The sequence below is a fragment of the Poecilia latipinna genome, unplaced genomic scaffold, assembly GCF_001443285.1.
Source record: "Poecilia latipinna isolate Pla-1442-1.1 unplaced genomic scaffold, P_latipinna-1.0 Scaffold585, whole genome shotgun sequence".
Lineage (NCBI taxonomy): Eukaryota > Metazoa > Chordata > Actinopteri > Cyprinodontiformes > Poeciliidae > Poecilia > Poecilia latipinna.
The window spans coordinates 178,807-206,653 of record NW_015113201.1 but is presented as its reverse complement, the minus strand read 5'-3'; the positions used below and the strand labels follow the sequence as shown (position 1 = coordinate 206,653).

Genomic DNA, 27,847 nt, shown 5'->3' with positions numbered 1-27,847 from the left:
CAACATGTTGAATACCAGATTAAAGGTTCTTGTTTTCAAAATGTGTTTTTAATCTGATGAACAAGCCTCATGTGAGTGCTTATGCTAATTTACTGAGATGTAGCTGTAGATATGCTAACTCTTTATGAATTGATGTGTGTCCTTACCTTCAAACAAAAAAGTCAAGAAATTTTATTTGTGTTGCACATTTTCAACATTGAGGCAATTCAAAAAACTTTACATGATTAGAAGCAAAAAAAATCAACAAACAAGCAAAAATCATTACGGTGCAAAATAAAAGAAAATGATAACAGGTGGAAAAACAGCATCTTCATGATGTTTCAGTTATTAATTTAAGGGAGCTGAAAGCAGATGGAGTTTTAGCCTTGATTTAAAGTAACTCAGTGCTTCAGCAGCTTTGCACTTTTCTGGAAGTTTGTTACAGATAAAAAGTGAATGTTGTTTTTTCTATGTTAGGTTTTAAGTCTTGGGATGCAAAGTTGACTGTAACAGGTAGACCTGAGAGGTTTGGAAGATTGATACAACAACAGGTCTTTAATGTTTTGTGGTGCTAAGCCATCCAGTGATTTATAAACTAAATAAAGTATTTTAAAGTATGTTCACTAAACTACAGAGAGCCAGTGGAAAGACTTTAGAACTGGGTGATGTGCTCTTTCTTCCTGGTTTTAGTGAGAAAGCCAACAGCAGCTTTCTGCATCAGCTGCAGCTTGACTTTTTAGGCAGACCTGTTACAGTGATCAATGCAACTAAAAATAAACGCATGGATGAGTTTCTCAAGATCTTGTTGAGACATTAGTCTTTTAGTCCTGCAAATGTTCTTCAAGTGATAGAAGGCTGACTTTGTAACTGTTTTTATGTGGCTCTGAAGGTTCAGGTCAGAGTTCATCATTACTCTTATATTTCAGACTGATCTCTAGTTTCCATGTAATAATTGAAGTAGTAGGTGAAGCTGAAACATCCACACATGTTCTGTTCTAAGCATCTGTTCAGTGCTGTGATGGGTTCAGAGTCACCTGGTGACATCGTAATGTAGAGCTGTGCGTCATCTGCATAACTACCTGTCTAATATAATATATCTAATATATTTTTATAACCTGAACTAGTGGGAGCATGTAGATATCAAATAGGAGGGGAACCATTATGGACCTTTGGGGTACCCAACATGTGACCTTTGTCCTATTGATACAAGGAAGTCCCTGTTCTTTAGGTAAGATTTGAACCAGTTAAGTTCTGTACCAGAGAGTCTGACCCAGCTCTCCAGTTTCTGATTATGGCCAACCAGCTTTTCACAGGTTTTTCACTCATATTTTTATCATAAATTTTGGAAATAGAACTCCAAGTCTTTTAGGTTGAAAGGCCTTCTAGACCTAATTTTTTGCTCTCTCTACAAAATCTCTATCATGTTCATGTCAGAACTCTGACTGGATCACACCATACTGTTAATAAAAGCTAGGGTGTGGAAAAACATGTTGACAAAAAGAAAAAAAGAGTTGATTGTCAACCTACATTCCAGTGAAACCTATTGAATGTAGGTTTCACTGGAGCTTCTAATACCCTTCAATGAAAACACTGGAAATGACAAAAAATGTAAAACCCTGGACAATAGGCAGACACTGTGAGTTGAGTGTATTTTTCAACCTTGATATTAATCAATAATCAATCTCAAGCAGCAGATCTGGGATCTCTACTTCGCACTGGTATGCTTGAGGTGAAATAAGCGACAGTAACCTGTTGGTGTGTTGATGTGTTGTCTTTCTTTTGTAGGAGGCGTCCAAGACTGTGCAGCCTCAGCTTTCAGGTCGCATCATTGCTTCCTTTGACCCCTTCCATGCTCCGGAGCGAAGTCAGGGGTACTACCTGGCCCTGGGGCTTGGCCTCCTCTTCACTGCTCGCTTCATCCTGCTGCAGCCCGCCCTCTACGGCCTGCATCACCTCGGCATGCAGATTCGCATTGCCCTCTTTAGCCTCATATACAAAAAGGTATGAGAAAGAGATTCCAGTAATCTTTCAGTGTGACAAACTTTCCTTCCAAATTCTTTTATGATCGTTGAATTTCAACTGGCTACCAATATTTACTCTTTTCAGACACTCAAGCTGTCCAGTAGGGTGTTGGATAAGATCAGCACCGGGCAGCTCGTCAGTCTCATGTCTGCCCACCTCAACAAGCTGGATGAGGTAGGAGAAAAGAAAGTTAGGAACTAGGAACCAGTGAAATATCCCCTCAGGTTAGAGTTTGGATCACTGCTTAGTGTAAGCTGTAAATCCAGCTTAAATGTAAAAGTTGACAACAGGTCAACAGGTGTCATCTTGATGCAATCACCCTCATCCCTTATATTATGACACCCAGCTGTTGTCTATTTTCTGAGAATGAGGGGACACAACACAGAGTCAACCAAGTGTGGGTCCATTAACGCTGCTTCATGTAACCAACTTAACAGGTTGGAAAATAAATGCTAGGCTATGCTGAACAGCTGACGGGTATGCACAAGTGTGTGTGCTGTCAGTTGTGTTGTTGGGGTGTCACCAGGACGTTGAATGTAGAAACACTCTGCAATCTGCTTCAGGGCAATTATCACCTAGCTTACATGTGACCAACCCAATACAAAGGTGCAGAGTTACATGGTGTGTGAGCGCGTGTGTGTGTGTCTGCATCTATGTGTGTCTGCGTATGTGCGCGCGCGTGTGTGTGTGTGTGTGTGTGTGTGTGTGTGTATGGTGGGGTGCTTTATTAATGAAAGGAGGAAACTTGCAAGTAAATGGATAACAGGGCATCACTTGGTGCTGCACCTGCAGTACAGGTGAGACTCAGCAGGAAAGAACTGATGAAAGTGGATTCTTGAAACGTGAGAGTTGGTGCGCTTCACTGTGCTGCTTTTGTCACTTTATTCATTGTTAATAGTCATGCATCACATGTACAGTCCTGGATTCACTTATAAAATCATAGCATACATTTCAGCCTGGAATTCACTTTTTAAAATGGGAGGATGGATTCCCTCCTTACGTGTTTCACATAGGAGTATGACCCATAAGCTTGACTGACATTGTCTCATGATCAACTCTTAATTTGTTGTCTCCTTCTGTCTTCCTGGTTGTCATTTTAGCTGCTCTCTCTTTTTTCTCCCTCAAAGGTCTTAAAGACAGAACATCGTTATTTGTAAGAATAGAAAAATATTCAGAAAGAAATGATACAACTTGAAACAGTAACTACAGATACATTTCTAAATAGTTAAATTAATCAGAGAAAATCTGAATTATTTACAGTGCTTTAATTTGTTGCCTCTTTCCCCAACTCCTTGGGTTGGATCTTTAGTCCCTCTTGCCTCCGTTTCTTCTTTCTCCTTCGTCTGTATCTGAGTTTTTTTTAGAAGCTCTTTGTTTCTATGGAGGACTGATGCTGCCAAACAAGCAGTAAGAATAGAAAGAAAAAAAGGCTTGATGAAATGACAAATCCAAAAAAAAAAATTAAAACAAAAGTGTTCCCAACTTAGAGCTCAGATCTTGATGTTAAAATAAAATAAAATTGAAATAAATCTGACTCTGATTTATCCTCCCCCTTTGTTTAAATCCTATTAAAAGCCAGAAGGAATGACAAAAGAGAACTTGAGGGAAAAATTTCTCAACAATGACGAGCTATTGCAAAAGATTCTTTTGGCCAACTTTTGGTTACCAAATGACTTGACCATCTTCACTGCCTTAAACAACAAGTCTCACCAAAAATCTTACGTGCTTAGAGAATCTGAATCTGAATGAAATAATTAGTTTGTGTTTATTGCAGTCCATTCAGTTCTTCTTTATATCTATATTACATATGCTCATATTGTGATATTGATAGATTTGCGCTGTATTGTGCTGCTTCACTTTTGATTGATGGAAATAAAATGAAAGCTGCAAAACCAATTATCAGTTTTCTACAGAAATATCTCTTTAGTATAAGTAGCCTTAAAAAGATAAAGCTGCCTTAAAATATATGCAGACTGTATGTTGTTAAAATACATGCTAATAAAAATAAGAGCAAATAAAATAATAAAAAAAATCTTGAAAATAAGTTCTGGCTATAAAAACTTATGGCCAAATGTTGTTTTGTGACACATTTTTACACTAGTCGTTTTATATGTTTCTTCACAATCAAAACAATTTTCATGAGTTTTAAAGACTAGTATTAGTAATACTTTAAATGTATGCAAGTTTATGTTGTAAGTCTGTACATTGCTGGTGCTCTTTAATTGCTTTCTTTCATTTTCTCTGAAATGGTGAAAATCTACTTCTAGGCCAAACCCTGCTGGTGAGCCGTTCTTATATTAGTGCTTGTCGTTGGTCACAGTTTGTGATTATTGTCAAAGCCACATGTTAGAGACAGAGGGGAGTTTTCTCACCACATCCCCAAAATGTTGTAATCTTCTGAACTATTCTCCATTATGGCAGAAAATCATGGATTTTCGATGTGGGTTCTGGGCTTTGACACTTTGCATTTGGTGGATGTTTTGGTGGCGTTAGTGAAAGTAGCTGGGATAAAGTATTCCTGGTTCACACAAATTTTCCATGATATTACTTTCCTATAATTCAGTTTGTGCTTTTCTCGGTTAATATTAACATTAATTAAAGGATTTTTAGGTTGTTGATTTGATTGTTGAGTTTTTTGTTGTTTCAAAGATTCCTCCCTCACTCAGGGTATAAAAGCAACAGCAATGTGCCTCTTTACTCTCATTAAACATTACTCTGTGTGTGTACGTATGTGCGTGTGCGTGTGTGTGTGTGTGTGTGTGTGTGTGTTTACATTCCAGAGCCTCGGTCTAGCACACTTTGTGTGGATCACTCCTCTGCAGTGTATCCTGTGTACTGGTTTGATCTGGGAGCTGATCGAGGTGAACGGCTTCTGTGCCCTGGCAGCTCTCACTCTTCTGGGCATTCTCCAAGCGTGGCTGTCCTTGAAGATGGGACCTCCTAGGTGAGAACACGTCACCACACACACACGCACGCACGCACGCGCGCGCGCACACACACACACACGCACACACACACACACACACAGACACACACACACACACACACGCATGCGCGCTTGCATGCACGCACACACAAAATACAAGTCTACTAGTATAGCATAGAACATATCAACACTACTATAATTGTAAATCTTTGTTCAAATCAAATAATTTCTTTGCTTTTTTTAAACTGTAGCTTCCTGTTAGTGTAGATAAACATGTAAACTTGAAAATTGTTACTCTGTATGCTGTTTCTGTTCCGATGCATGCAGGGCAAAACGTGCCGGGCTCATAAACCGACGTCTGGCTCTTACTTCTGAGATTGTGGAGAACATTCACTCGGTAAAGGCGTATGGCTGGGAGGAAGTGATGGAAACCATCATCAAAAACATCAGACAGTAAGGCAACACTACTCACTATAACCACAAAGAAGGAAATCAATTAAAACATGTTTTTCCTTGATTTTTCTTTTTTAAATTTGCCATTTTATTTAGTCACTGCTCATATCAGTCATATGCTGTTATGCTAGGGGAGGCCTGCCATTCAATTTAACAGGAAAAAAATGAAGATATTAATTATGTGTAATAATATCCAATGCTTCTTTTTAAAAACCTTTTTAAAATTGGGAAAATATTTTTGGAAATATTGTTGGTTTTTTCCCCCCAAGCTTGAAAATCTAGTTTTTATTGTAGAAAACATTGATTTTGACCCTTCAGTGTAAGATTCTGATGCAGAAGTCTTGGGTTGATTATGTAATTTATAGTGTGGAAAGGTCATCCACAGATACTGTGAAACATATCTGTGCTATTATCTGGTGTTAATATCAAGGATACATGAATTGAGTTTCACAGAAATTATATGTGTGTTAAATATATTTTTCTTACTTAGTAAATCAGCTGATTTGCTGGTTTGTTAGTAATATACTTCATTATGATAGAGGCTCCTGGAACCAGTTATAAATCTTATAGGTTTATTGATTTCATTGTCAGAGTTGCTCAACATTGCCTGTTGATACTTCCTACTTGTTTCATTTTGATACTCTTTCTTTAAAACAGTTTTCATATGTTACACATTTGACAGATGTTCAGCTCTTTCATTCTCTAGAAATATTAATAATCTAAATTTTCAGTCCTCAGCATTACAGTTGTAATATCACAAGGTAATAGAAAAAGGCTCCAACAATGCCTACAGCAATGACTTTGCTACCTTAATTATCAAATATGAAGAAACTGATGTACATGATATTGAATAATGAAGGGGTCTATCAATAAATCGGCCCTGATTTCCTGAATTTTGGGAAATCAGCGACTGGCTGATGCAAATATCTGAAACCAATATTATCAACCGATCTTATCTACCTCTGCAAAGGTAAGAAAATCAGCCACTGCCCTAATTTGCCCTGCCGTCATCCACCTGTTCCCAACTTCATTACTTTGAAGCTATATTTAACGCAAAAAAAAAAAAAAAAAAAAAATTGGTATTACCCAAAATCAGAATTGGCATGTCAGGCTTCTTAAAGATTGCTGATTGGACAAAAAACTGCAGTGCACTCACTCCTAGTGTACAGTAATAGTTGTGTATGATAATATATTTACCTAAAATGTCAATTTTTCTTCTCCTTTCAGGGATGAAATGACTTTAACCAGAAAGATTGGCTCTCTGCGCTATTTCTACAGTGCTTCATATTTTTTCTCTGCCATACTGGTTATCATATCGGCCATCGTTCCGCATGCACTCAGTAACGGCATCATACTGCGGCGGATTTTCACCACAGCGTCATACTGCGTCGTGCTACGCATGACGCTCACCCGCCAGCTGCCAGGCTCCATCCAGATGTGGTACGACACATTGGCACTGGTCCAGAAGATCGAGGTAGGCAGAATCTGTTTTTTTTGTATGTGTTTTTTTTTAAGCACACTGATCTATTTTTAAGAATTTATGTAACTTTTAGGGATACCTCTGTTTCAAATAATGTAATTTGACATTCAGGTATTAGTGTGTCTCACACAAGAAAGGACTGCATTCCATCTGAAACTAATATCTAATAAAGCTGGTGTTAAATGGTTGTGATTGTTGCTTTGATTTTTAAAATTGTATGTAAAATGTTAGTTTTTGCTCTTGACATCTGAAGCTTTACTGAACATCATTATGAAGGAAACATTGATATTGTGCATGCTGCATGTGTGTGTGTGCGTGCGTGTGTGTGTGCGTGCGTGTGTGTGTGTGTATGTGTGTTTCCCTTCCAGGATTTCCTGCTTAAGGAAGAATACCAAGTAATGGATTACAGCTTGACCACGGTTGGATTGGAGCTGATCAATGTCTCTGCATCCTGGGATGAGGTCTGTTCTCAAACTCAGTTCAACACTTGGACAATCCTAGAGCTCGATAGAATGTAAAGGTTAAACTTTTTTTCTCATTTAGGCATTAGTCCATGAAGCAAATATTTAATTTATGTTTTTGATCACTTAAATCTGGCTGGTGTAAAAGCGGTCTAAGTTCATATGAATGAACCCATTTCATTGTTTTTGCAGTTGGGTTGTTACAATAATTCTGATTTGTAAACAAAAAAGAGTCAGTGTTTGGCTGTTCTAAAGCTGAGAGTCTGAAATTTGAAAGGACGGTTTTAAATATGACACATTTAGACTAAATTTTTGTTAAAATTTACAGTTTTGACCTGACAGAAATACCTTTTCACTTTGTAATGAATGAACTAATTCAGCTTTTAGACCAGAATGACTGCAATGTAACTTGTCTTGGGTACAGGTACTGCTGCTTCGTATCGTGATACCTTGATATTCACAGTTAGACACCTGAGAATCCAAGTCTTTGTCCTGTTTAATAAGGCCTGCAAAGCTCTTCTTATTAACAACCCAGGCTTTCATAATTCATTCCCCCTTTTCAAGTTAAGCTCTAACCCCTGTAAAGGTAACGCAGTGGTGCAGAACTTTCTTTTACAAGTCAGTCACTTTGAAACATTTGTTAATGGTGTTCTTGTCAAGTAAAGGTACCATATGTCTTTCATGAAATGTCCGTCTCTGCTAAAAATATGGATTTTATTCACAGTCTGCTTAAAAGCAAAACAATATGATGATAAAAATTAAAGCATATTTTTAAATAAGCTGTCGTCATTCTGATGCATTATGTAAAATGTCATTTTAAATGAACCAGTCTACAAGAATGTAAAATGCATGCTGCTGCAAGCTGTTTTCATTGATATGGATTGACAATACAACTCAACAGGCACAAACCAGAGGTTTAATCATTCATTTATTTAACACATTTTATACTGTAAAAGCTAAAGATGAATCATCTCTGGACAAATAATAATTTTACCCACAGATGCTGCCATGTTTTTTCATCTGATATTCATATTAGTAATAATTGTTCAGAGAAAAAAATATACTGTCTTGCAGTATGTCAGCATGAAATCCAGCAATGGTCTGTTTAGTGGGAGAATTTTGTTGTTCCTGTTTGTCTATCATTATGCCAAGCTCTGGCAATACGGCGCTGAGGAAAGTCAGCTCCTTAATCCACAATGAGTTACAGGTGTAAAAGTTCATTCCTCACTGTCACCAGGAGAGGAATGTAATTTCTTATCTATAGTCGAAGGCTGTAAACCTAGTCTAACAGGTGTGATTCATTGTCTACCCAATACCGTGAGAAAACAGACGCCCGGCAATCCCTCACTTTGCATAGTTAATTAACCAGGTGGTGTCACCACTTTGCTGGGAACACTCTAGTTTTCCCTCTGAGACTCTGTGTTCATTACCCAATTCCCAAATTCTGTTTTTACACTCTTCCTGGAATGTGTGGATTCGCATACAAATGTCAAGGGGGCTGTTGTTCTTCCTTTTTTCATTACAGCTGACAGCATGTACGTCAGCTCATTAGAATGAGAATTTCATGACAAACTACAACCAATACTGGCATTACTGGAGCTTAGGCCCATAAAACGTCACGGGGGGGTCAATGAATAACCTAGTCAGTCACACAGGGTTCCCCTTTTCTAGCATAGCTCTGCGTCATCCTTTAATCTGTTCAGAGGCAGTGACAGATGAGTTGAAAAAGGCTATTGTGGGCCTTTGTGAGTCTTCTCCTGTCCTTGTGCTTCTTTTCCTCAGACTCAGAGGAGTTTTCATTATCTGAAAGAACAAGATGAGGCAGAAAAGTCTGAAAACTATTCTGCTTATAGGCAAACAGACTAAGACTTTTATGGACTTTTCTTTCAGCAATCCCATTTTTCTGTAAACTCCATATTTGTGTAATGCATGTTCTCCAATCTCAATTTTAAGTTGCTTTTGAAACTCCTCAGTAATTATTTGTCTCCCACACTTTTTTTTCGCTAGTCATTTCCTTCAGGTCAGTAGTAACCAGACATTTATCATTGGGGAATCAAATCACCGTTCTGTTTGGCATGGCGTTGTCTACGTAGTCATCTCCATGTCATCCCAATCTGTTGCCTAAAAATGACCCCACACACCTTCTTCAGCTTCCCCTGACCATCTTTGCACAACTGTTTTATCATAGGTTACCTCTGAATAATGCGTTCATACAAGTAAAGAAAAACAAGAGGCAAGAGGAGTTAGACCTCCTACATACAAGAGCGATGTGTCCTTGACATCCTTGACATTTGTATGATTTTCTCTGGTCGATCAGCAGATCTCAGCAAAACACATAATATTACATTCCTGATAATGTTTATTTAGTTAACCAGACATGTCATGGTGATGGTGAAATGGTCTGAACTTCCTTCTTCTCTCTCTTCACCGGTCCTGCTCTGGAATGTTCACTTATCTAATTTAGATGTTATTTGACCTTTTGAGGGATTGATATGGTACTCCTGCTAATCATAACAACTTTTGGTCAACAGTTTGATATTGGGGTATTGGAGTACAAAAAACATTGCAAATCATTCATCCTTCAGCTTCCACTTCAAATCCCAAAAGAAAACATAAACATTATGTGGTTGTAATATAAAAAAATGTGAAAAGCCTCAAGAGATATGAATAATTTTCCAAAGCAATGTAAAAAAAAAAAAAGAAAAAAGGAAAAAGAAAATTGCTACACATTAGCAAGTTATGCTAATGTGTAGGTAGTACGATATGGTAAGCTCTTACAAGTCAAAGGTGGACTGGTATCTTTATGGTATTAAGGACTGTAAATACCTGTGTGTCTTCATCACTGTACTAAAAACTCTAAATTATCTTGCAGGGTATTGTTGAGCTCTTTGAGAAGATCAAGCGGGAGAACAAAGCAAATGGACACATGACCGGTGACGATGGACTGTTCTTCACTAACTTATACATCACACCTGTCCTCAAAAACATCAACCTACGCTTAGAGGAAGGCATGATGCTCGGAGTGGCTGGATCTACTGGGTCTGGAAAGGTATTTCAAGCAAATAGTTAAAGCAGTGCTTATGCTCTTTATATTAAAAATATGTAATGTGAGTACTGTAAGTGAAATGCTAAGACTGTAAAACGCTGCAGGATATGACCAAACCCTGTTTATCTCGAGCTTAAAATGTTGTAGAAATCCGTGTTCCAGCCCTTCCCTGTTTTCTTCAGAGTTCCCTCCTCATGATGATCCTGGGAGAGCTGGTGCCATCAGAGGGCAAAATTAGACACAGTGGTCGGGTTTCGTATTCACCGCAGACTTCTTGGATAATGCCAGGGACCATTCGTGACAACATCCTTTTCGGCCTAACTTATGACGAATTTCGCTACACTTCCATCATTAAGGCCTGCCAGCTGGAAGAGGTACATTCACTTCTACATATAGCTCATTCGTTCTTTCTTCTTTTAGGGATCTGTAAAAAATAAACATTCACCCCATGAAAGATAACTTGTTTCATACCAAGAAACATGAGAAGCATCCCTTGCAATTGAAGAGATAATATATTTAAGAACAAGCAAAAGGCACAATGCTTATAATTTACTAAGAATAATGGAAAACAAAATATTTTATTGCTCTCAGTTTTGCTCAAATCTCAACTGAATTGAAATGTCAACAGTTGCTCCTTTGGATCCATTGCAAGGCCATTAGTGATTCTGTTTTACTCCAGGTGTAACTGTTTCAGGTTTCTTTTGTCTACTTCTGCAACAGTTATGCAACCCACCAAACAAACAGACACACACGGTCGTGTTTTCATGACTTGTGGGGACTTTACATTGACTTCCATTCATTTTCTGCAGCATAACCTTTACCCTACCCCTAACTATCATAGACCTAACTCTAACCAAAACCCTAAATCTAGCCATCACAGTCCTAACCACTAACCCGAAAACAGCATTTTCCCACATGGGGACCAAGAAAATGTCCCCACAACCCTACATTCTGGACATAGGTTCCCACAAGGATATAAAAACCTGGTTTATACATGCAAACACACCCTTGTAGTTCCATACAAACTGAGGACTTTGCATTAACTTCCATTTATTTAACTGCATTCACACCTGACCTGTACATTTTCCCCAACTCTACCCCTAACCTGAACCAAAACTTCGACCACAATACCTCTAAACTGAACTAGTAGAGTGTAGTGGAAATGCAAAAAATGTGAGGACTGGGAAAAGGTCACTTTTCACAGAAGATCTCCCTTTGTCGGTAAGTACTATGAAAGTGGTTCTCTATATGCAGTATATACAATTACACACTCACAGACACATGTATTTGCACATTTTGTTTCCTACGCTGAAACACAGACACTCACACTCATGAGCTTCAGTGTTGAGTGATAGACACTCAGCATAATAAAGTCTCTCCTGAATTCCCTGATTATGTCACTGCTGTGGAAAATGAGCCTTTTCAGAAAACCAGAAGTACATTTTAAACCTGAGAGGGTTTTATTAACTTAATTTGTCCTGTTAAATCATTTTGTTACTGAACAACAAATGCTTCCGAAAGATTTGTGTTGTAGTTGTGAAATTTATATTCAATAATATTTTCCCACAACTATTGCTGTGGGTCACACTATCATATAAACTCACTGCTTTATCCCTTGTAGAACAGACATTGACTGGGTCATTTGAACAAAAACATATTATATTGCCACAGCAAACAGAGCCAGCATACAACACCAGCATGCCTACTTTAGAGGCGTTTGTTGTGTTTTTCAAGTGATAGGGAAAAATCTGACTTTAGTTTTTTTTTTTTCAGTTCTTTACATTTCTGATGTGTTATGTGTAGACGTGAAGGGAAATGTTTGAGTGTGTGTAGCATAAAGAATAATAAATTAGATACGCTTCAGATTGTTTTAAAGGTTTGTCTCTAAAATTACTTTTGTGATTCATGATAAATTAAATTTAAACTTGTGCATTTAAAAGGATGGTGCTTTTCCTGTTTCGTTTACTATTGGTTCTCTTTAATGATCAGAGCATTTCGGCTTCAGAACAATTTAATAAGCTACAGTTGAGCAAATGCATGTATTTCTTGGTGTTGAATCTTCTAGCACAGTGGTGTCCAATGTTAGTCCTCAGGCAGTTAGACTTCATAGGAAGCTAAATCAGACAGTTATCTGCATAACAGTGAAAAAAATGGTAACACTTTATTTGAAGGGGGTTGAATAAGACTGTCATGACACTTTCATAAACATGACATAACACATGTCATGAACATGAATAAGCCTTCATGAATATTTATGACTGTTGTCATAAAGCGTCATTTGGTAAATTATGACACTTTTAATACAAAGTTGACATTATTCAAAATGTCTTTGTTATGACAACTTGACATTAACCAAGAAATCATTAAACTTTACCTTTAGTAACATATAGATACCTAATTTTTAAAGTGCAATCAGTAATACTTTTATAACAAATTTATGTCAGTAATGTGTCAAATAAAGTTTTACCAAAAAAAATGCCATGGTTTCTGATAATTGACCCTAATACCAGAAAATTCAATGAAACAAAGGAGAGGGGTGGGAATTGAAACTTGAAGAACTCCACAGGACAGAGGTTCTGTAATGGACTTAAGTTAAAGTTTGGTGTATGAACATAGAAACTTTATCCTGCAGGTTTGAATGAAGATAATAGGATGTTAGAATACAATAAGAATTCAGTTGAGGTTCAACTTGCTTAGGAAAATTTTACCAACTATTATTTGCAGTGCAAATTCTGTATATGTAATCCTGACTTAGTATGGAAAACAGAAAATCCCAAGTGGATATGAATTTTTGCACTTTCGCAGAGACTTCAACCGCCTGCGAAAAGCTGAAATCCGTGAATACGTTGAGACTCCCTTTAGAAATAACTGCCTGTTTTAATAGTTCAAACACCAAATCTACCTTCATATGCATTAATAGACACAGTGGAAATTGAAGATGCTAACATCTTCAGTTTTCCTTATCTCCACTCTTGGTGGTACAGCCAATCAGTGCCAAGGAAAATGAATGACACTCCTGGAATGGCTGCTTTGCAAGCACCAACCAATACGGTGTCAAGTAGCATTTTACTTTAATTTATGGTATGATTTGTAAACAGGCAAATTTTCCATGAATAATTTGGAAAATACTTGAACAGCTGGGGTTCACTGTAACTAAATAATTACTCCAACCCTATTTAAACAACCAGGACACTAACTGCTGACTGTAAGTTAATAAATAAAAACTTGAGTCAAATAACTTTTTCCAAAAACTATGTGGTTGTAGAAAATACATGTTTATATTTACAAACCGTGTTATGTTCATAATTTCAGGTTAAGAAATGGAATGTGTTTGGTAACACTATTCTTCCAACAAAATGGAAACCTGTACAATTTAAAACATTCTTTGATAATATGACTGTGATGTCCAGATGCAACACAGATCAACAGTTTGAGTTCAGGATCTTTTTTTAAGTTTGACTGATTGTATTGGTCAATGCTAAGTGGCTTAGCAAAGGCTCTGTAAAACGAATAAGCATGAGTTCATAAGCAGTCATTGTCCACAAAATAGCTTAAAACCACTTCGAGAGAATTAAAAAACAATAAATGACTTAAATTTAGAAGGAGTTTCTCGTAGCATAGGAAGCAGTACCGTAGCTCCTTACCTCCTGTTGGAGATGAGGAGGTCAAAGGGCATGTGATGGTGCTGTCTATTGTCTCTGAAGCAGCAGAAACACAGCTGTGGGTGGTCTTCCCTTGGAAATTCATCTCTTGCCTCAAGCCTTTATTGTTTACCTTTTGTTCACATTGAGTGACTTAGTTTTGTCTTACTATGCTGACTTATTGTACAATGTGTTAACATATTAACTTGATTCCCTATGCGTTACAATTGGGAGAGCGGAAGCTGTTGTTAAGAAGGTAGGATGTTTCAATGGTGTAAACTTCAACATTAAATGTCAATTTGTCTTTTTGGTTTCCATTTACTGTCATCAGTTAGCTGGTCTCTATTTGTCAAACCCATGTGCTTCTCCCATCTGTGGTTTGTGTTATGATGTGGCTTGATGTGTCATTCTTAATAATTTGACAATAAGGTAGAGAAAGCTGATTAAGATGTTCTATTTTTGATCTGTTCATCTCTTGATACAAAATGACTCACATTCCTCCCTTCCCTCATGTTCCATGTCAGAAAGAGACTGAAAAATCAAAGGTGTAAAGCAGAACCACTTCGTTGTGTTCAACTTTCCTTTCATCTGCTGAAAGTTTCACTCTCCTTTGCTGAATTATCTGTAGACATATATCCTCATAACAGAAAACACTATTTTCTTTAAAATAACCTGTGAAATTAGCCTGGCCATTGCTTTCCTACGCCTGATTCTCCATCTGAGATTTGTCCCATTAAGCCCGATTTCTCAGGATGAATTTCATCCTAGCCTGTTATCATACAGAACGTAGAGTTGTGAAAGACGACGCTGGGTTTCTTGTTTCTGAAAGGAAGTCACCCTATGTAAGGGTGACTTACATAGGGTGGGGAAGTGAACAAGAGTTAGCAATTAAAGTTTTTAAGACATTTTATTGTTAGCAAAGCTTCATAGCACCATTCGTTCATAACTGGCTCATTAGAAAACGTCACAACCAAATGTTAACAATGAGATAACTTTAGATCCAATTGTTTAAAATTTCATCAGAGAAATAACAATAACTGATTGTTGGTTATCCCTCCTGATGAGGCAAAGTGTAGAACAACAGGCTAGTTTTTACCAGGCTACTCCTAAAATGGTATAAAGTTGTTTTTCATTTGCATCCAGTCAAGCTTAAAATGGTTCGAATCATCACCACCTTGGTTCAAATTTAATTTGTTCTTCTGCATTTTCTGCATTTCTGTCTCCATATGGTTAATATTCTGTGTACCTCTCACTTACACTTCACATAAATGTTTGACAAGTCAATATTTTGTACTGCATTACTGCCATGTTGCTTTCCATTTGTTTGGACTACAATTAACCCCATCTCAGTGGACCCCACTCTTAAATTCCCATAATCCTTCACTTTCTTTGGGCTTAGCTGCTTGCAACCATTTACCATTTGATGTTTGGCAGGTCGTGGAAGCATATTGATATCATTCCAAGTTTACACATTCATCTTTTTATGTCAACTTTAATGAGGTGAATAAGGAGATAAGGAGTCATTCCTGTCAGTAACAGCCCCTTTTGTATTCATTGTATTTTATCATTTTTCAAACTGCATTTGCCACACAGAAGTCTGACCCAGTGACCCCTTTGTTTCTGTCTGAAGGATTTTGACTTGCTGCCTGAGAAAGATAAGACGCCCATTGCTGAGGGAGGAGTTACCCTTAGTGGGGGTCAAAGAGCAAGGATCTGCCTCGCCAGGTACTCACACACTAATCGGTCACCGTTGTTCACCGCTCATAAAACGTTGCAATGATCTTTTTAATTATTAAAAAACAATTGTGTGAGTCATAAATAAGTGTTGTGAAGCAATAAATGGCAAAGTGGTCTGATGAAAAAAGTTGTTTCTCTGAAATTCAGGTTAAAGGACAACAATGAATACTGAAGGTATTCGTTGGTATTCAACCAGAATATGTTGCTTGTCCACTGAAATCTCCAGAAGTGCCTCAAGATGACATTTGTATTGAACTGGTGCAACATAAAGAAACTGAACTGAACTCAACTGAATCCACTACATCACAGTTCATTCATTTGTGGAGAATTAATGCTTAAATTGGTAACAATAGAGCCATCATGGTGGTACTTGTACTGCAGTTTATGAAGAATTTTAGATCAAAATCTGCCATCAACAGGATCAGCCCAGTTTACTTTTTTGTTATATTGTTGCCTAACAACCTAAGTCTACTTGTTTATTATTTTTCAGAATTATTTAAGGACCTCTTTGAGTCACATTCCTACTGATGAAGTTTTATTGCCTCACTAAATCTCTATGTAGGAAACTAGAGCCACTCTAATACTCCATTATTCATGTGGTTATTGATTTGTGGTTTCCACCATTCCTGAAAGTGTTTCCTTTTTTCATTAGTCCCATATTCTATGGGACCTTACTTCCTTTTAGCACTCTGTAGATAGGTGGCCTCTCCCTACACCACACCAGTTATCTTTTTCCCCCTCGTTTCCAATGTTTACTTAAAGCTTTATTTTCTTCACACTTTGCAACAGCTTTTTGCTGTCTTTGTGCCCCCTGATTAGATATGATTATTGTTTGTTTTGTTTTTCACTGTAGGGCGGTATATAAAGATGCAGACCTGTACCTGCTCGATGCACCTTTCACCCACCTGGACATTGCAACAGAGAAAGAGATCTTTGACAAGTAAGGATCCCAACAGAGAGTCTTTCATGTAGCAGTGGTGGGGGTTGGGAGATAGAGCTGCAGAAAGTTCAAGGTCAAGGCTCTCCCTGTGTCTCAGATGCTTTTTAACTGTGGGGAAAGTTTCTCTGGTAACACTGTAATCTTCTGAGGAAGTGGACGTTTTTTTTTCTTTTTTACTTCATGGAAAAAGAATTGGATTGGTTATACCAAAATACCATCTATTGGTTGTTGTTTTATGGCAAAAATATTGATAAAAACACATGGCAAAATTATATTTTATTTAAAGGACCAGTATGATGTCAATTCACCGTTGTTGTTCCCTCATCAAAAACATACCTGGAGTGTTGCTTTGATTCTTTCATGCAAGTTTAAATCTCCAGTGGCAGCCATTCGGGTTTGTAAAACACTTGGGGGAACCAAGCTCCGCCTTCCATGCACAGCTCCTCCTAGGAGCTGCAGTTTCCAAATCAAGTTTCTGCATGAGAGAGCAGTCCTACCTCACTCAGCTCCTTCAAACTAGCAGCAGCAACAATTAGCAAACACTTGGTCTAATTGCACCTTGGTTGAGATCATTATAGAAGCTACTTCTCAGTGCAGTGCTGCTGAAAATGTTAAAGGGTTAATGGAGAAGCGGTGTTCCTTGAAGGAACACTGAAGGCAGATTGTTGAAAAGAGCAGAAACTTTTTAAATTAGACAGAAGACAAAATTTAAGGATGTTAAATTGCAAAGTCAAATTTCTTTGCAGTCATGTTTGATATATGCAGCATTTTATTTAACAGCTAAAGTTTATCATAGTTAATGCTTTTATTTTATTATGCTGTAAAATAATACTGTCTGGTTGGAAGACACATACTGGCCCTTTAACATCTACATATTATAAACAACTATAACTACAACTATAAGACTATGAAAAGTAATAAAACTAAACTATAAAATGGCACACCATCATTTCAGTGTGGAAGAAAAACTAAAGCTTGTTTAAAAACAGAAACTGTTACATTTCTTCCACCTTCTGTTTTTTTCTGAGAGTTTTAATTATCTGAGGACTTTCTAAATTATAACCATATTCTTCCTCAGTAATCATTCATCGTTCTCATGCAACAGTTTGGCTCTAGCGTTCTCGTGTTTGCTGCTTTTCTTCCATTTCCTTCATTGTGCATTTCCTATTTTTGGAACATTGTTTCTCTTCATCAGTTCTGACACTTTGAAGTCCACAACGTCCCTATCTTGTCAGCATAGGCTCCACAGTTTAGAGCAGGCCAACTGGGAATAACCAGCATCTTTTGCATCACTGTGCTGATTTACCTTCTTCAGGGAGTCTTAGAATCTTTTCTATTGTTTCAGCAGACAGCTCTCTCCTGTTAGGGTTTTGTTTATGCAACTGATTGCTAAGTTCTACAAAGACCTCTTGTTTATCATTTGAATGAATTCCCTTACGTTTTGGAATTATGTGTGTGTTTATAATCTGCAGATGTGTCTGTAAACTGATGGCCTCCAAGACTCGCGTTGTGGTCACCAGCAAGTTGGAGCACCTGAAGCGGGCGGATCGAATCCTTCTGTTGCACAACGGAGACTGCTACTTCTACGGGACCTTCTCAGAGCTTCAAGCGCAGCGGCCAGACTTCAGCTCCCTGCTGCTTGGTCTCGAAGCTTACGACAACATCAACGCGGAGCGGCGCAGCTCCATTCTCACGGAAACTCTTCGCAGAGTCTCTGTGGATGAAACGGCAAATTTCCGAGGCCCAGACCCCAATCACCAGTCCTTCCGCCATGCGCCATCTCACAGCCACGCCATGGGCGATGGCTATCCCGAAAAACGCAAGCCATCGCTCATCCTCAACCCTCTCGCAGCTGCCCGCAAGTTTTCATTCATCGGGAACTCCCAGCAGAATAACTTCCAGTCCACATCCATGGACGATGGGGTGCATGAACTTTCAGAGAGAAGATTCTCAGTGGTGCCTGAGGATGATCAGGTAGAGGAGGTGCTCCCGCGGAGTGACATGTATCACCACGGGCTGCAGCACCTCAACGGCAGGCGCCAGTCTGTTCTGGCGTTCATCACCAATGCTCAGGGTCAGGAGCGCAGAGAGCAGATGCAGTCGTCCTTCAGAAAAAAGTTGTCCATCACCCCACAGTGCAATCTGGCGTCCGAGCTGGACATCTACGCCCGGCGCTTGTCCAAGGACAGCGTGTTTGACATAAGTGAGGAAGTGGATGAAGAAGACATGGAGGTAAGATTTGGCAACACGTTTGCCTCTTCTCATAACAGGATAATCATTTTTTAATGATCACACTATGAAATAGCTGTGCCTAGGTGTTGTAACATTGCAATTACAACACCTAGGCCAGGGGAGGGCAACTCCAGGCCTAGAGGGCTGGTCTCCTGCAACTTTTAGATGTATCTCTACTTCAATACACCTGAGTCAAATAATGAGGTCATTAGCAGGACTCTGGAGAACTTTACTGCACTTAGGAGGTCATTCAGTTACTGGATTCAAGTGTGTTGGACCAGGGAGACATCTAAGAGTTGCAGGACACCGGCCCTCGAGGACCAAGATTGCCCACCCCTGACCTAGGCAATTAATGCTTAGTTGCATTAATTCTAAAAATGCAATTAAGCATGAACATTTTGACTTATTAATTTGGCTCTACTTCACATATGTCAAACTCGAGGCCCACGGGCCAAATCTTTTATGTGAGATTTTATGAAGATTTTATGTGGCCCTTTTGACTGTAGAAATAGAATCTTTAAAATAACATATTTTTACATATTATTTTATCAATCAGCAGTTTTATTTGTATTGTGCCAAATTAGATAAAGGTGAAAACATGTTTATATTACTTAATTTCAAGAAGTTCTCACCAAATGGAGGATCAGCTGTTTATTAATAGGTAGTTCTATCAACATATTCTGCCACAAACGGCCCTTTAAAGACATTCTTGACTGTGATGTGGCCCAACATAAAAACGAGTTTGACACAGCTGCTCTATGTCATAAACATTTGTTTTATTAGCCTATTGTTGAACTGTTCTGTGTGAACTGACATGCTAAAGTTATGCTGCCAGTGTACAACTGGCAACAAGTGTACAAGTGTCACCTATCTCTGCTAAGGATGGGGTATTTTCGTTTATATTTTTATTTTATTGAAAATGATATATTTCTGTGCTCCTTCAGCTCTCCTAGTTGGAAGGTATTTAGACTCATTAATGGCTAATATTCGTGTAGAAAACAGCAACAAACCTAAACACATTTTCTAGACAATTAGTATAATTAGTATACTAATATCTGCTCATTTTTATTTCATTAAAAAAATTCCAAATTTCTCTTTGACATGTTAAAGATAGTTTCACATTTGACGTCAAACATGACCCATTTTGGGGACGCTGTGGTGGCACAGGGATTAAGCACAACACGCAGCTGTCACAGGTTCGATTCCCGGCCTGGCGACCTTTGCTGCATGTCTTCCCCCTTCTCTCAATGCCCACTTTCCCATTAATTCACCATCAAATAAAGGTCACTAGAGCCAACAAAACTTTTTTTTTTTAAAGTCACCCTTTTTTTTTATTTTTATTTACAAAGTTTAATATCAAACTGTTTAATAAAGTCATTAGGTGCTGAACCCTCCTTCATACCTGTTTTCTTTGCTTTATCGTCTGTTTTTGCAACAAAAGATTCATTCATATTTGGCATTTATGCAAAAATTATATTTGTACTTTTTCACAGGAATGCTTTGCAGATGAACGTGAGAAGATATTTGAAACTACCTCATGGAATACTTATCTACGCTACATTTCCACCAATAGGAGTTTAATCTATGTCCTAATTTTCATTGTGATTGTCTTTGTCATTGAGGTAAAATTCTGTTCATTTTTTATTTAAAACTGTTTTTGAACTTTGTAATTTTTAATTAACAGTAAACTTCTCTCTTTTTCCAATCATCAGGTTGCTGGTTGTGTCATTGGCATTTTTATCATTACTGAGTGAGTGTTGTGTTATGTTCCTGCACATACAAAGTCACTATGAGATAAGTTCATGTGGCAAAATGGAATGTATTTTTTAAAATATATGTCTGTTATTTCGTACATAAACATAATAAAGGGCTAAATTGTCTCAAGAGATTTCCAAACTTGAAAAATGAATCCATGTTTTAACCTCCATCTTTTGCTTCATTTAACCAGTGAGATATGGAGGGATGGTGCCAACCCGAATTCACCAAACTACATTGATGAGCAGCACCCTAATGCATCATCGCCTCCTGTCCACCTCGCCGTCATAGTCACACCAACCAGCGCCTACTACATCATCTACATATTCTTTGCTCACTCAGACAGCATACTGGCCCTTGGAGTCTTCAGGGGTCTCCCTTTAGTCCACACGTTGCTCACTGTGTCTAAAAGACTTCATGAACAGATGCTTAGCTCTGTGCTACGGGCTCCCATGTCTGTTCTTAACACCATGAAAACAGGTACTCTGCTTTTTGATACCTCTTCTCTTTTTGGTTTAAAAGTTAGTAGTCAGAGTGTGGTGGTAACACTGTGCAATAGATTTATTTCCCTTCTTTTTCTTTTTCATTTTTCTCTTTCTAGGCCGGATAATGAACAGATTCACCAAGGATATGGCCGTCATTGATGACATGCTACCTCTAGTGCTGTTTGACCTCATACAGGTATTTAATGACGCCACAAATAAAGTTGATGTTGGAAACTGTACTGACATGTATTCCCTTGATTCAAATTGTTGATACCTTTGTCATACCAAATGTTTTGTTTGTCATGTAAAAAATAAATTTTTTCAGATAAAACTATATTTATTGAAAAACAAAAACAGACATAAAATCCTACTCTCTTGCCATTAAAAAGGAAGACTCCATCTTCTTTGCATTTTCTTAAAAAAATTTTTGGGGGAGGGGGACGTTTTAAAAGTTTGCTCAAAAATTGCGTGACCATTGGGATGGATACATAGCTACCGTTTTATATCCAGATACACTCACTCCTCACCTTAAGGTTCTAGATGATTTCAGAAACTTCTGACTCATTCTTTATATGAGAAACCACTTTGAACTAAAACGGCCCTATTACTTTATTGGGAGGTAACTGGAAACGCAGGAAGATAGTGATTTCAGGCATGCTTTAAACTCCTCCAGTGCTGCTGCATTGAAACAAATCAATGCAGCCACAAAAACACTATTCCACAAAAGACTCATTTCTGAGTACTGTTTAAACTTGGTGGCAGTAGTTGCCAAGGAGGTTAGCACACGGTGTAAAAAGGACTAGGGAGCAGTTACATTTTCACTACTTTGTTTCAAATGGCTTTTAAAATGAAATAATTTGCTTTTTTGTATTATTTATGTAATCTTTGATATTAAAACTCCTTTGATTATGTTAAATATTTAGGTCTGACAAAGGGGGAAATACTTATTCTTAACATTAGATAAAGGTGTTATCTAATGTTATTCTTAACATTAGATAACGGTGTTGGTTCTCAACCTCTCAGGTTGTTGGCACAAAGCCACTCTGCGTTTTTTTATCAACCTAACCATTCCTGCTGCATTCTATCTGTATACAACCTCCATACCCACCTATTTAAATATTCATGGCTTCACTATACAAAAATGTTACTTTATAAGGGATCACTGATAACTGGAGCTGAAAAGTCTGCAAACCTTTTGGTAATAACTAGCTGTGAGGCTACAGTAAAATGATCCATGTTTATTCACATTATGAAATAAAAGTGTTTGTGTTGTATTACATACTGTGTTGCTACAGTTATTCTATTGATTAAAGCTTTACATGTGTTCTTGAGCTATGTAATTTGAAGGCATCTGTCAAATTTTTATTTACAGTAAATATAGTGTTAGAGGACCCCAAACAGTTGCTTCATTACAAATGAACTCTTTGAAACAAACAATAATGAAAATGATAACTTCATTATTTCCTTTTTATCCCCTCACTTTTCCTCACTCTAGTTAACTTTACTTGTCATTGGGTGCATCTTCACTGTGTCCATCATGAGACCATACATCTTTATATCTGCAATTCCGCTGGCTGTTATCTTTGTGGTCATCAGGAAGTACTTCTTACGAACAGGACAACAACTCAAACAGCTAGAGGCTGAAGGTAAGAAAAGAAGACTCAATTCTGTTCATGTTTGCAGGTGGAGTCCTAAGGAAATGTCTTGAAATTTCATAAACAGGTTGTATTAGCCATAGGACAAAGGGCAGCACATCAGCCAACATGTTTTCTGACTCCTCCTTATAGCAGATTTTGAGGATGTACTCTAGTTTTATTTCATGAAAAAAAAAGACATCTGGGTTTCAGTCTCAAGAGCGTTCTAGGTTACAGACTCAAGCCAAGAAGTAAAATTCAAGATGATCAATGCCTTCTTTATATTCCTGTAGGACAGCTCATACCAACTGGTCTATGATCAAGGTCCAGTTTAAATCATGGCTTGAAATCTGGGTTGAAGACAACAAGGGTTGTCATTTCTTCATAAATCATTTCTTAAGATTCTCAGAAGGTTGTTGACATTTTTCAGTCCAAGGACCAGTCAAAGGATCAGGGGAGATCACCAAAGTGCTTTCTTGTTAAAGGAGCCTAAAAGTCAAGAATGATTTTTGCATCCATAGGACACACTTCCTCCCACCAATGTTTTGCCCAAGAAAATTTACTACATTTGAATTTTGTAAGATTAGGTTTTGGCGAGTACCCTAAAAAGTGCTTGAAAATCTCCCACCAAGTATCAAGATAGGTAACCCAATCACTGAAGTACACAAGGTCTTCAAGATATACTCTGCCCTTTTCCCACAACTTTGTTTACAAAACTTTAGGATATAGATGGACAGCCTGGGTCACAGACTACACCAAGGTACATCACGCTAATTTTTTTATGACCTTTGTTGGGTCAACACAGTGTAGAATTAGTGAAAACAATGTCTAGAGACTTCACACCTTGGATGGGATCAAAAAGACTGGAAGTCAAACATGAGTTTCAGAAAATCATCAGCAATGTCCCCCTGTCAGGCGAGACAAACCCATTAGACAAAAAAACTGTTGTTGTCACTGTTGTTGCACCACGACCCTGTCTTTGCACATGAGCAGGTTTCTTGATTACTGCATGAAGTAGCAGAATCAAAAGGTGTTTTAGCTACCAGGTTGACAGGCTCCTCACTTACCTAAAATGGATCATTTTCATTCTCATTTGAAAAGTAACATTTCATCATATGAAATACTACTTATCTTATAAAATGTGATTTTTTTTTTGTTTTGTTTTGTTTTTTGTCATTGGTGGTAAATATATTATAAAACAAACATTTAACACAAAAGTAAAAATCTGGTTTATACTTCGTGGTGGTTTCAAGTTGTTCAGCTAAAACTGGAATTGCTGATAGAGGAGCAGGAGGAATGATCAGATTTGGTTTGCCAGAAACTTGACAAACATGCCAGGTACAGCGGGAATGTGCAAGATCAGATTTGAGTTCTGTCCAGAATAAGTGTTTGAAGATTGTTAGACATTTTTTCTTGTGCCCAAGTGCCTGGACAGTGGATAATCACATGCTAAAAATAGTACATACAAGCAAAACACTTTTACCACAATAAACTGCTCTATAGTCTTCCTCCAACTTTATCACAAGCCTGGCAGCACAGCAACATGATCTCAACAATATGCTGTTTTTTTGTTCCTTTGACTTCTTTATGGGTAAGAACATTTTAAGTATCCAATAATTATCCTCTTTAAGCTGATAGGTTTATGAAGGAGATTGAAAAAAAAAGGTGTGCCTTTAATGTCAACCCCAGATCTAGCAGTTTCCAGACAATGTTTTGTGGCAGTGAATGAGTCAGACAATTGATGATGGTACTGCTTTGATTAGGGTCCAAGCAGGGAAACTATCAGATGACAATTGTTTTGTTGAGACACAGACTTGTGTGGATTTGTCCAGTCCTCTGGCCCTGTCAACACCTTTCTGCTGGCTGTCATGCCCAGGAATAAAGTCAACACTCTTATGGGCAATGTAGTAATCCATCGACAAGAGAAGGCTGGACATTAGGATATTGTGCAAAAGTATTGTTTTGTGTCAGTATTGTTTACTGACACAAAAGTCAGTAAAATCCCTTGACTGATAGACTGAGAACCTTGGTCTGCATAACAATGAGAAAATATTGGGAATCCCTAGAAGGAAAAAAGAGTTTTCAGTTATTGCATTCACTCCAAAGAAGTAAGGTGGGTTTGCTTTCATTTGGCTTGAAAAAGTGGTAAATTTCTGACTTAGCCAAAAAACGGTATCCCTTTATGCACTACACAATTCATAGTGGATCTCTAAAAAACAATTTTAATGTCAATGTTTGGGTTAAAATTAGATTGTAAAAAACAGTTTGAGACAAACTTATGTACATGAGACATCTAAGTAAGTTTCTGCTGTTGGATGCTCTGGGACGAGAAAACAGGTCACTGGACCACTGCAGATGCCACTGTGTTTGTTGGACTTCCCTGCTGTGTGCTCGGTTCTGTCACATAGTGCGTGCTTTAGTGGTGACGACAAGGTCTTTCCGAAGCGCACTGGGGTCACAGCGATGAGCCGAGCTGGGATTTCCTCCAGCTATATCCTGGTGTTGTTCTTTCTCCTGCTTTATGCAACATATCAGGCAAAAATGCAGTGGAAACATAAAGTATTAGTCAGCTTCAATGAACCACGTTCCTCGGTTTTTACCCATAGCTTAGGGATAGTGTCGTTTTTTCCTATTGTTTCCAGTGGTGTTTTGGTGTCTGTCGAGATCGCCCTTGAAAAACAGAGAGATACAGAGAGACGTTCCACACAGCAGAAATCAGGCTGCTGGGGCTTAGGGACATTCTGATTGAAGGAGCCTAAAGTGGATTAGAATCCAAACATCTGAACTACTACTTACTTCTACACAGATAATTAATAAATAATTATATTTTATTAATATTACACAATCCATTCCACATGTTAAAGATGCACAGATGTACCAACAGGAATTTTGGAACCAATTTCAGATCTCCAGTTTTTTGTCAAGCCTTGGGTTTGGGATATCAGTCAGTTATTATGAACTTATTGCTTTGGCTAATTTGCCTATCACGTTGGGCGATGAAGGTGAATCATTGTCTCTTTAAGGACAGTGATTCACTGAGGGTATCTTATTTGATAATTTCTGCATGGATGGTTTTGTTTCAACTGGTAGCCAGTTATTTCATCTTTACTGATGCAGTTAGTAATTTTCCATTTCTTAAGCAATCATGTTGGAAGTCCCAATCTGTGGTTATGATAAAGACGTTAGTCTGTTTAAGAAGGGTCAAATTATGAATCAAGCCAAGAAAACAGCTGAGATTGCTAAAATAACTAAAAGTGGGGTAAGAAACATCCAAGAGAGCTGGAAGGAGAGTCGGAAAGCCTCACCTGTGTAGAAGAAATGTTTTTGGAAAAAAATGGGTTGACTGTGATTTGTGATCTCTTCAACATTTGGTTAAATGAAAGGATAAAAAAACAACAACACAAATCCTTATCTTCAGTCGTGAAATTAAGAGCACATTTACACTTGCAATACGAAAGGAATTTAAGGGCTGAGGAGTAAAAAAATATGGAGGATCAAAAAATATGTACCCATTTAAGCAAACCACTAATCAGTGAGCCTAAATTAAAACAAATCTTTAATTTGCTGAGCAGCATGAATATTGGACTCTAAATGATTCATTTGGAGAGGCAGTTCGGAAGATATAAGAACAGGATTACAAATATTTCATTCCACCATCAAACATTTTTATTAGCAGCAGCAGTGTGAGAGTGTGTGAGAGCTGTTACTATAACACATTTTTCTAATAATATTAACACAACACTGTTTAAATATCTTTCTAAAAATGACTAAATTATCAGAGTTGGGCTATTAAATTTTCTGCAGTATCCTTTATTTTTGTCATGATCATTCAAAATCAAAATAACTGCATTGTCTTTATGTCTCTGCTGTCTCTGATTTCATTTTTCAAATACTGCAGCCATTTCTGGTAAAGAGCCCATTTCTTTTTGTATCTCTAACTAATTAAGTGTGCCTTTAAATGGAAAACCAACTCAGCAGACTGAAATAGTTGTAGCTGTCATGATTTGTATCCATGCCTTTAAAAACACGTTTTCTTTTTCCTGCAGCTCGTAGTCCCATCTTCTCTCACCTCATCATTTCACTGAAGGGTTTATGGACAATTCGAGCTTTTGGACGTCAGACTTACTTCGAGACACTATTCCACAAAGCTCTGAACACTCACACAGCCACCTGGTTCCACTATTTGTCCTCGCTGAGATGGTTCCTGTTCCGCTGCGATGTGATCTTTGTGCTGTTTTTCACCGTCGCTGCCTTCATTGCCGTAGGAACCAACAGTGAGTAATAGAAAGACTAAATCCTTCAAGATTTTCAAGTGCAGATTAAGAATGAACTTCAAGAGTCTCGTTTCACATATGATCTTACAGTTGGTTGTAGTGTCGTACATTGAAAGCAACATTACTCCTAAATTTCTGTAAATTGTCTCTGGTATTTAATTCATAAAGGAATAAATTCACATATAAATTCAGCACCAGTTTAAAGCAACTAAAAAGTATTTAATTCAGATTTCAATCCAGCAACATACAATTGGAAATAGTGTAATTGGATCCACTTCTGTATAGTTTAATTGAGTCTGATAATGATTGAATTGTATCAAATGTGCTCAATTTCATGCTGCAGTACCCAGTTATTGTCCACAGACTGCATCAACCCTTTGATTCAGTCCACCACCCTCAGTACCCGATTGCAGTCAGATGGTTTCAAATTGATGACATCTGGTTGAACTACATGAGAGAGTTGCAAACTATTGGTCACATGTCACCATGAATCTACAAAATAAATACTAGGGCTAGTTTGCAATGACTGAGACGTAAGGCTAAGTGTTTCACTCCTTTGACATTTTGCACTTTTTGTACCTGACTTACTAGGTAAAAACAGAAGCTGTCTGCCACTGGAAGTTTCATATTAATCATGCATTAGCTAATGTAGCAACCCTGCTATACTGGCTATTATAGCTTGGATTTTACATCGGCTAATGTAGCATTTCTGCTATAGTAGCTGATGTAGCATCAGAATTATCACTTGGCTTTGATAAATAGAAAAAGTAATATTTCAGCTA

General features: G+C 37.8%; 1 protein-coding gene across 1 annotated transcript in view; it reads left to right on the top strand.

The window, feature by feature from the left end:
• cftr (CF transmembrane conductance regulator) overlaps positions 1-27,847 on the top strand; it is a 46,177-nt gene that overhangs the window by 7,266 nt on the left and 11,064 nt on the right. The window contains exons 4-20 of the mRNA XM_015042307.1: positions 1,765-1,980; positions 2,086-2,175; positions 4,782-4,945; positions 5,255-5,380; positions 6,608-6,854; positions 7,229-7,321; positions 10,194-10,370; positions 10,550-10,741; positions 15,639-15,733; positions 16,599-16,685; positions 18,158-18,917; positions 20,411-20,539; positions 20,630-20,667; positions 20,866-21,152; positions 21,274-21,353; positions 22,653-22,803; positions 26,838-27,065. Of these exons, the coding sequence (XP_014897793.1) occupies positions 1,765-1,980; positions 2,086-2,175; positions 4,782-4,945; positions 5,255-5,380; positions 6,608-6,854; positions 7,229-7,321; positions 10,194-10,370; positions 10,550-10,741; positions 15,639-15,733; positions 16,599-16,685; positions 18,158-18,917; positions 20,411-20,539; positions 20,630-20,667; positions 20,866-21,152; positions 21,274-21,353; positions 22,653-22,803; positions 26,838-27,065 (3,160 nt within the window). The remainder of the gene's footprint in view (positions 1-1,764; positions 1,981-2,085; positions 2,176-4,781; positions 4,946-5,254; positions 5,381-6,607; positions 6,855-7,228; positions 7,322-10,193; positions 10,371-10,549; positions 10,742-15,638; positions 15,734-16,598; positions 16,686-18,157; positions 18,918-20,410; positions 20,540-20,629; positions 20,668-20,865; positions 21,153-21,273; positions 21,354-22,652; positions 22,804-26,837; positions 27,066-27,847) is intronic.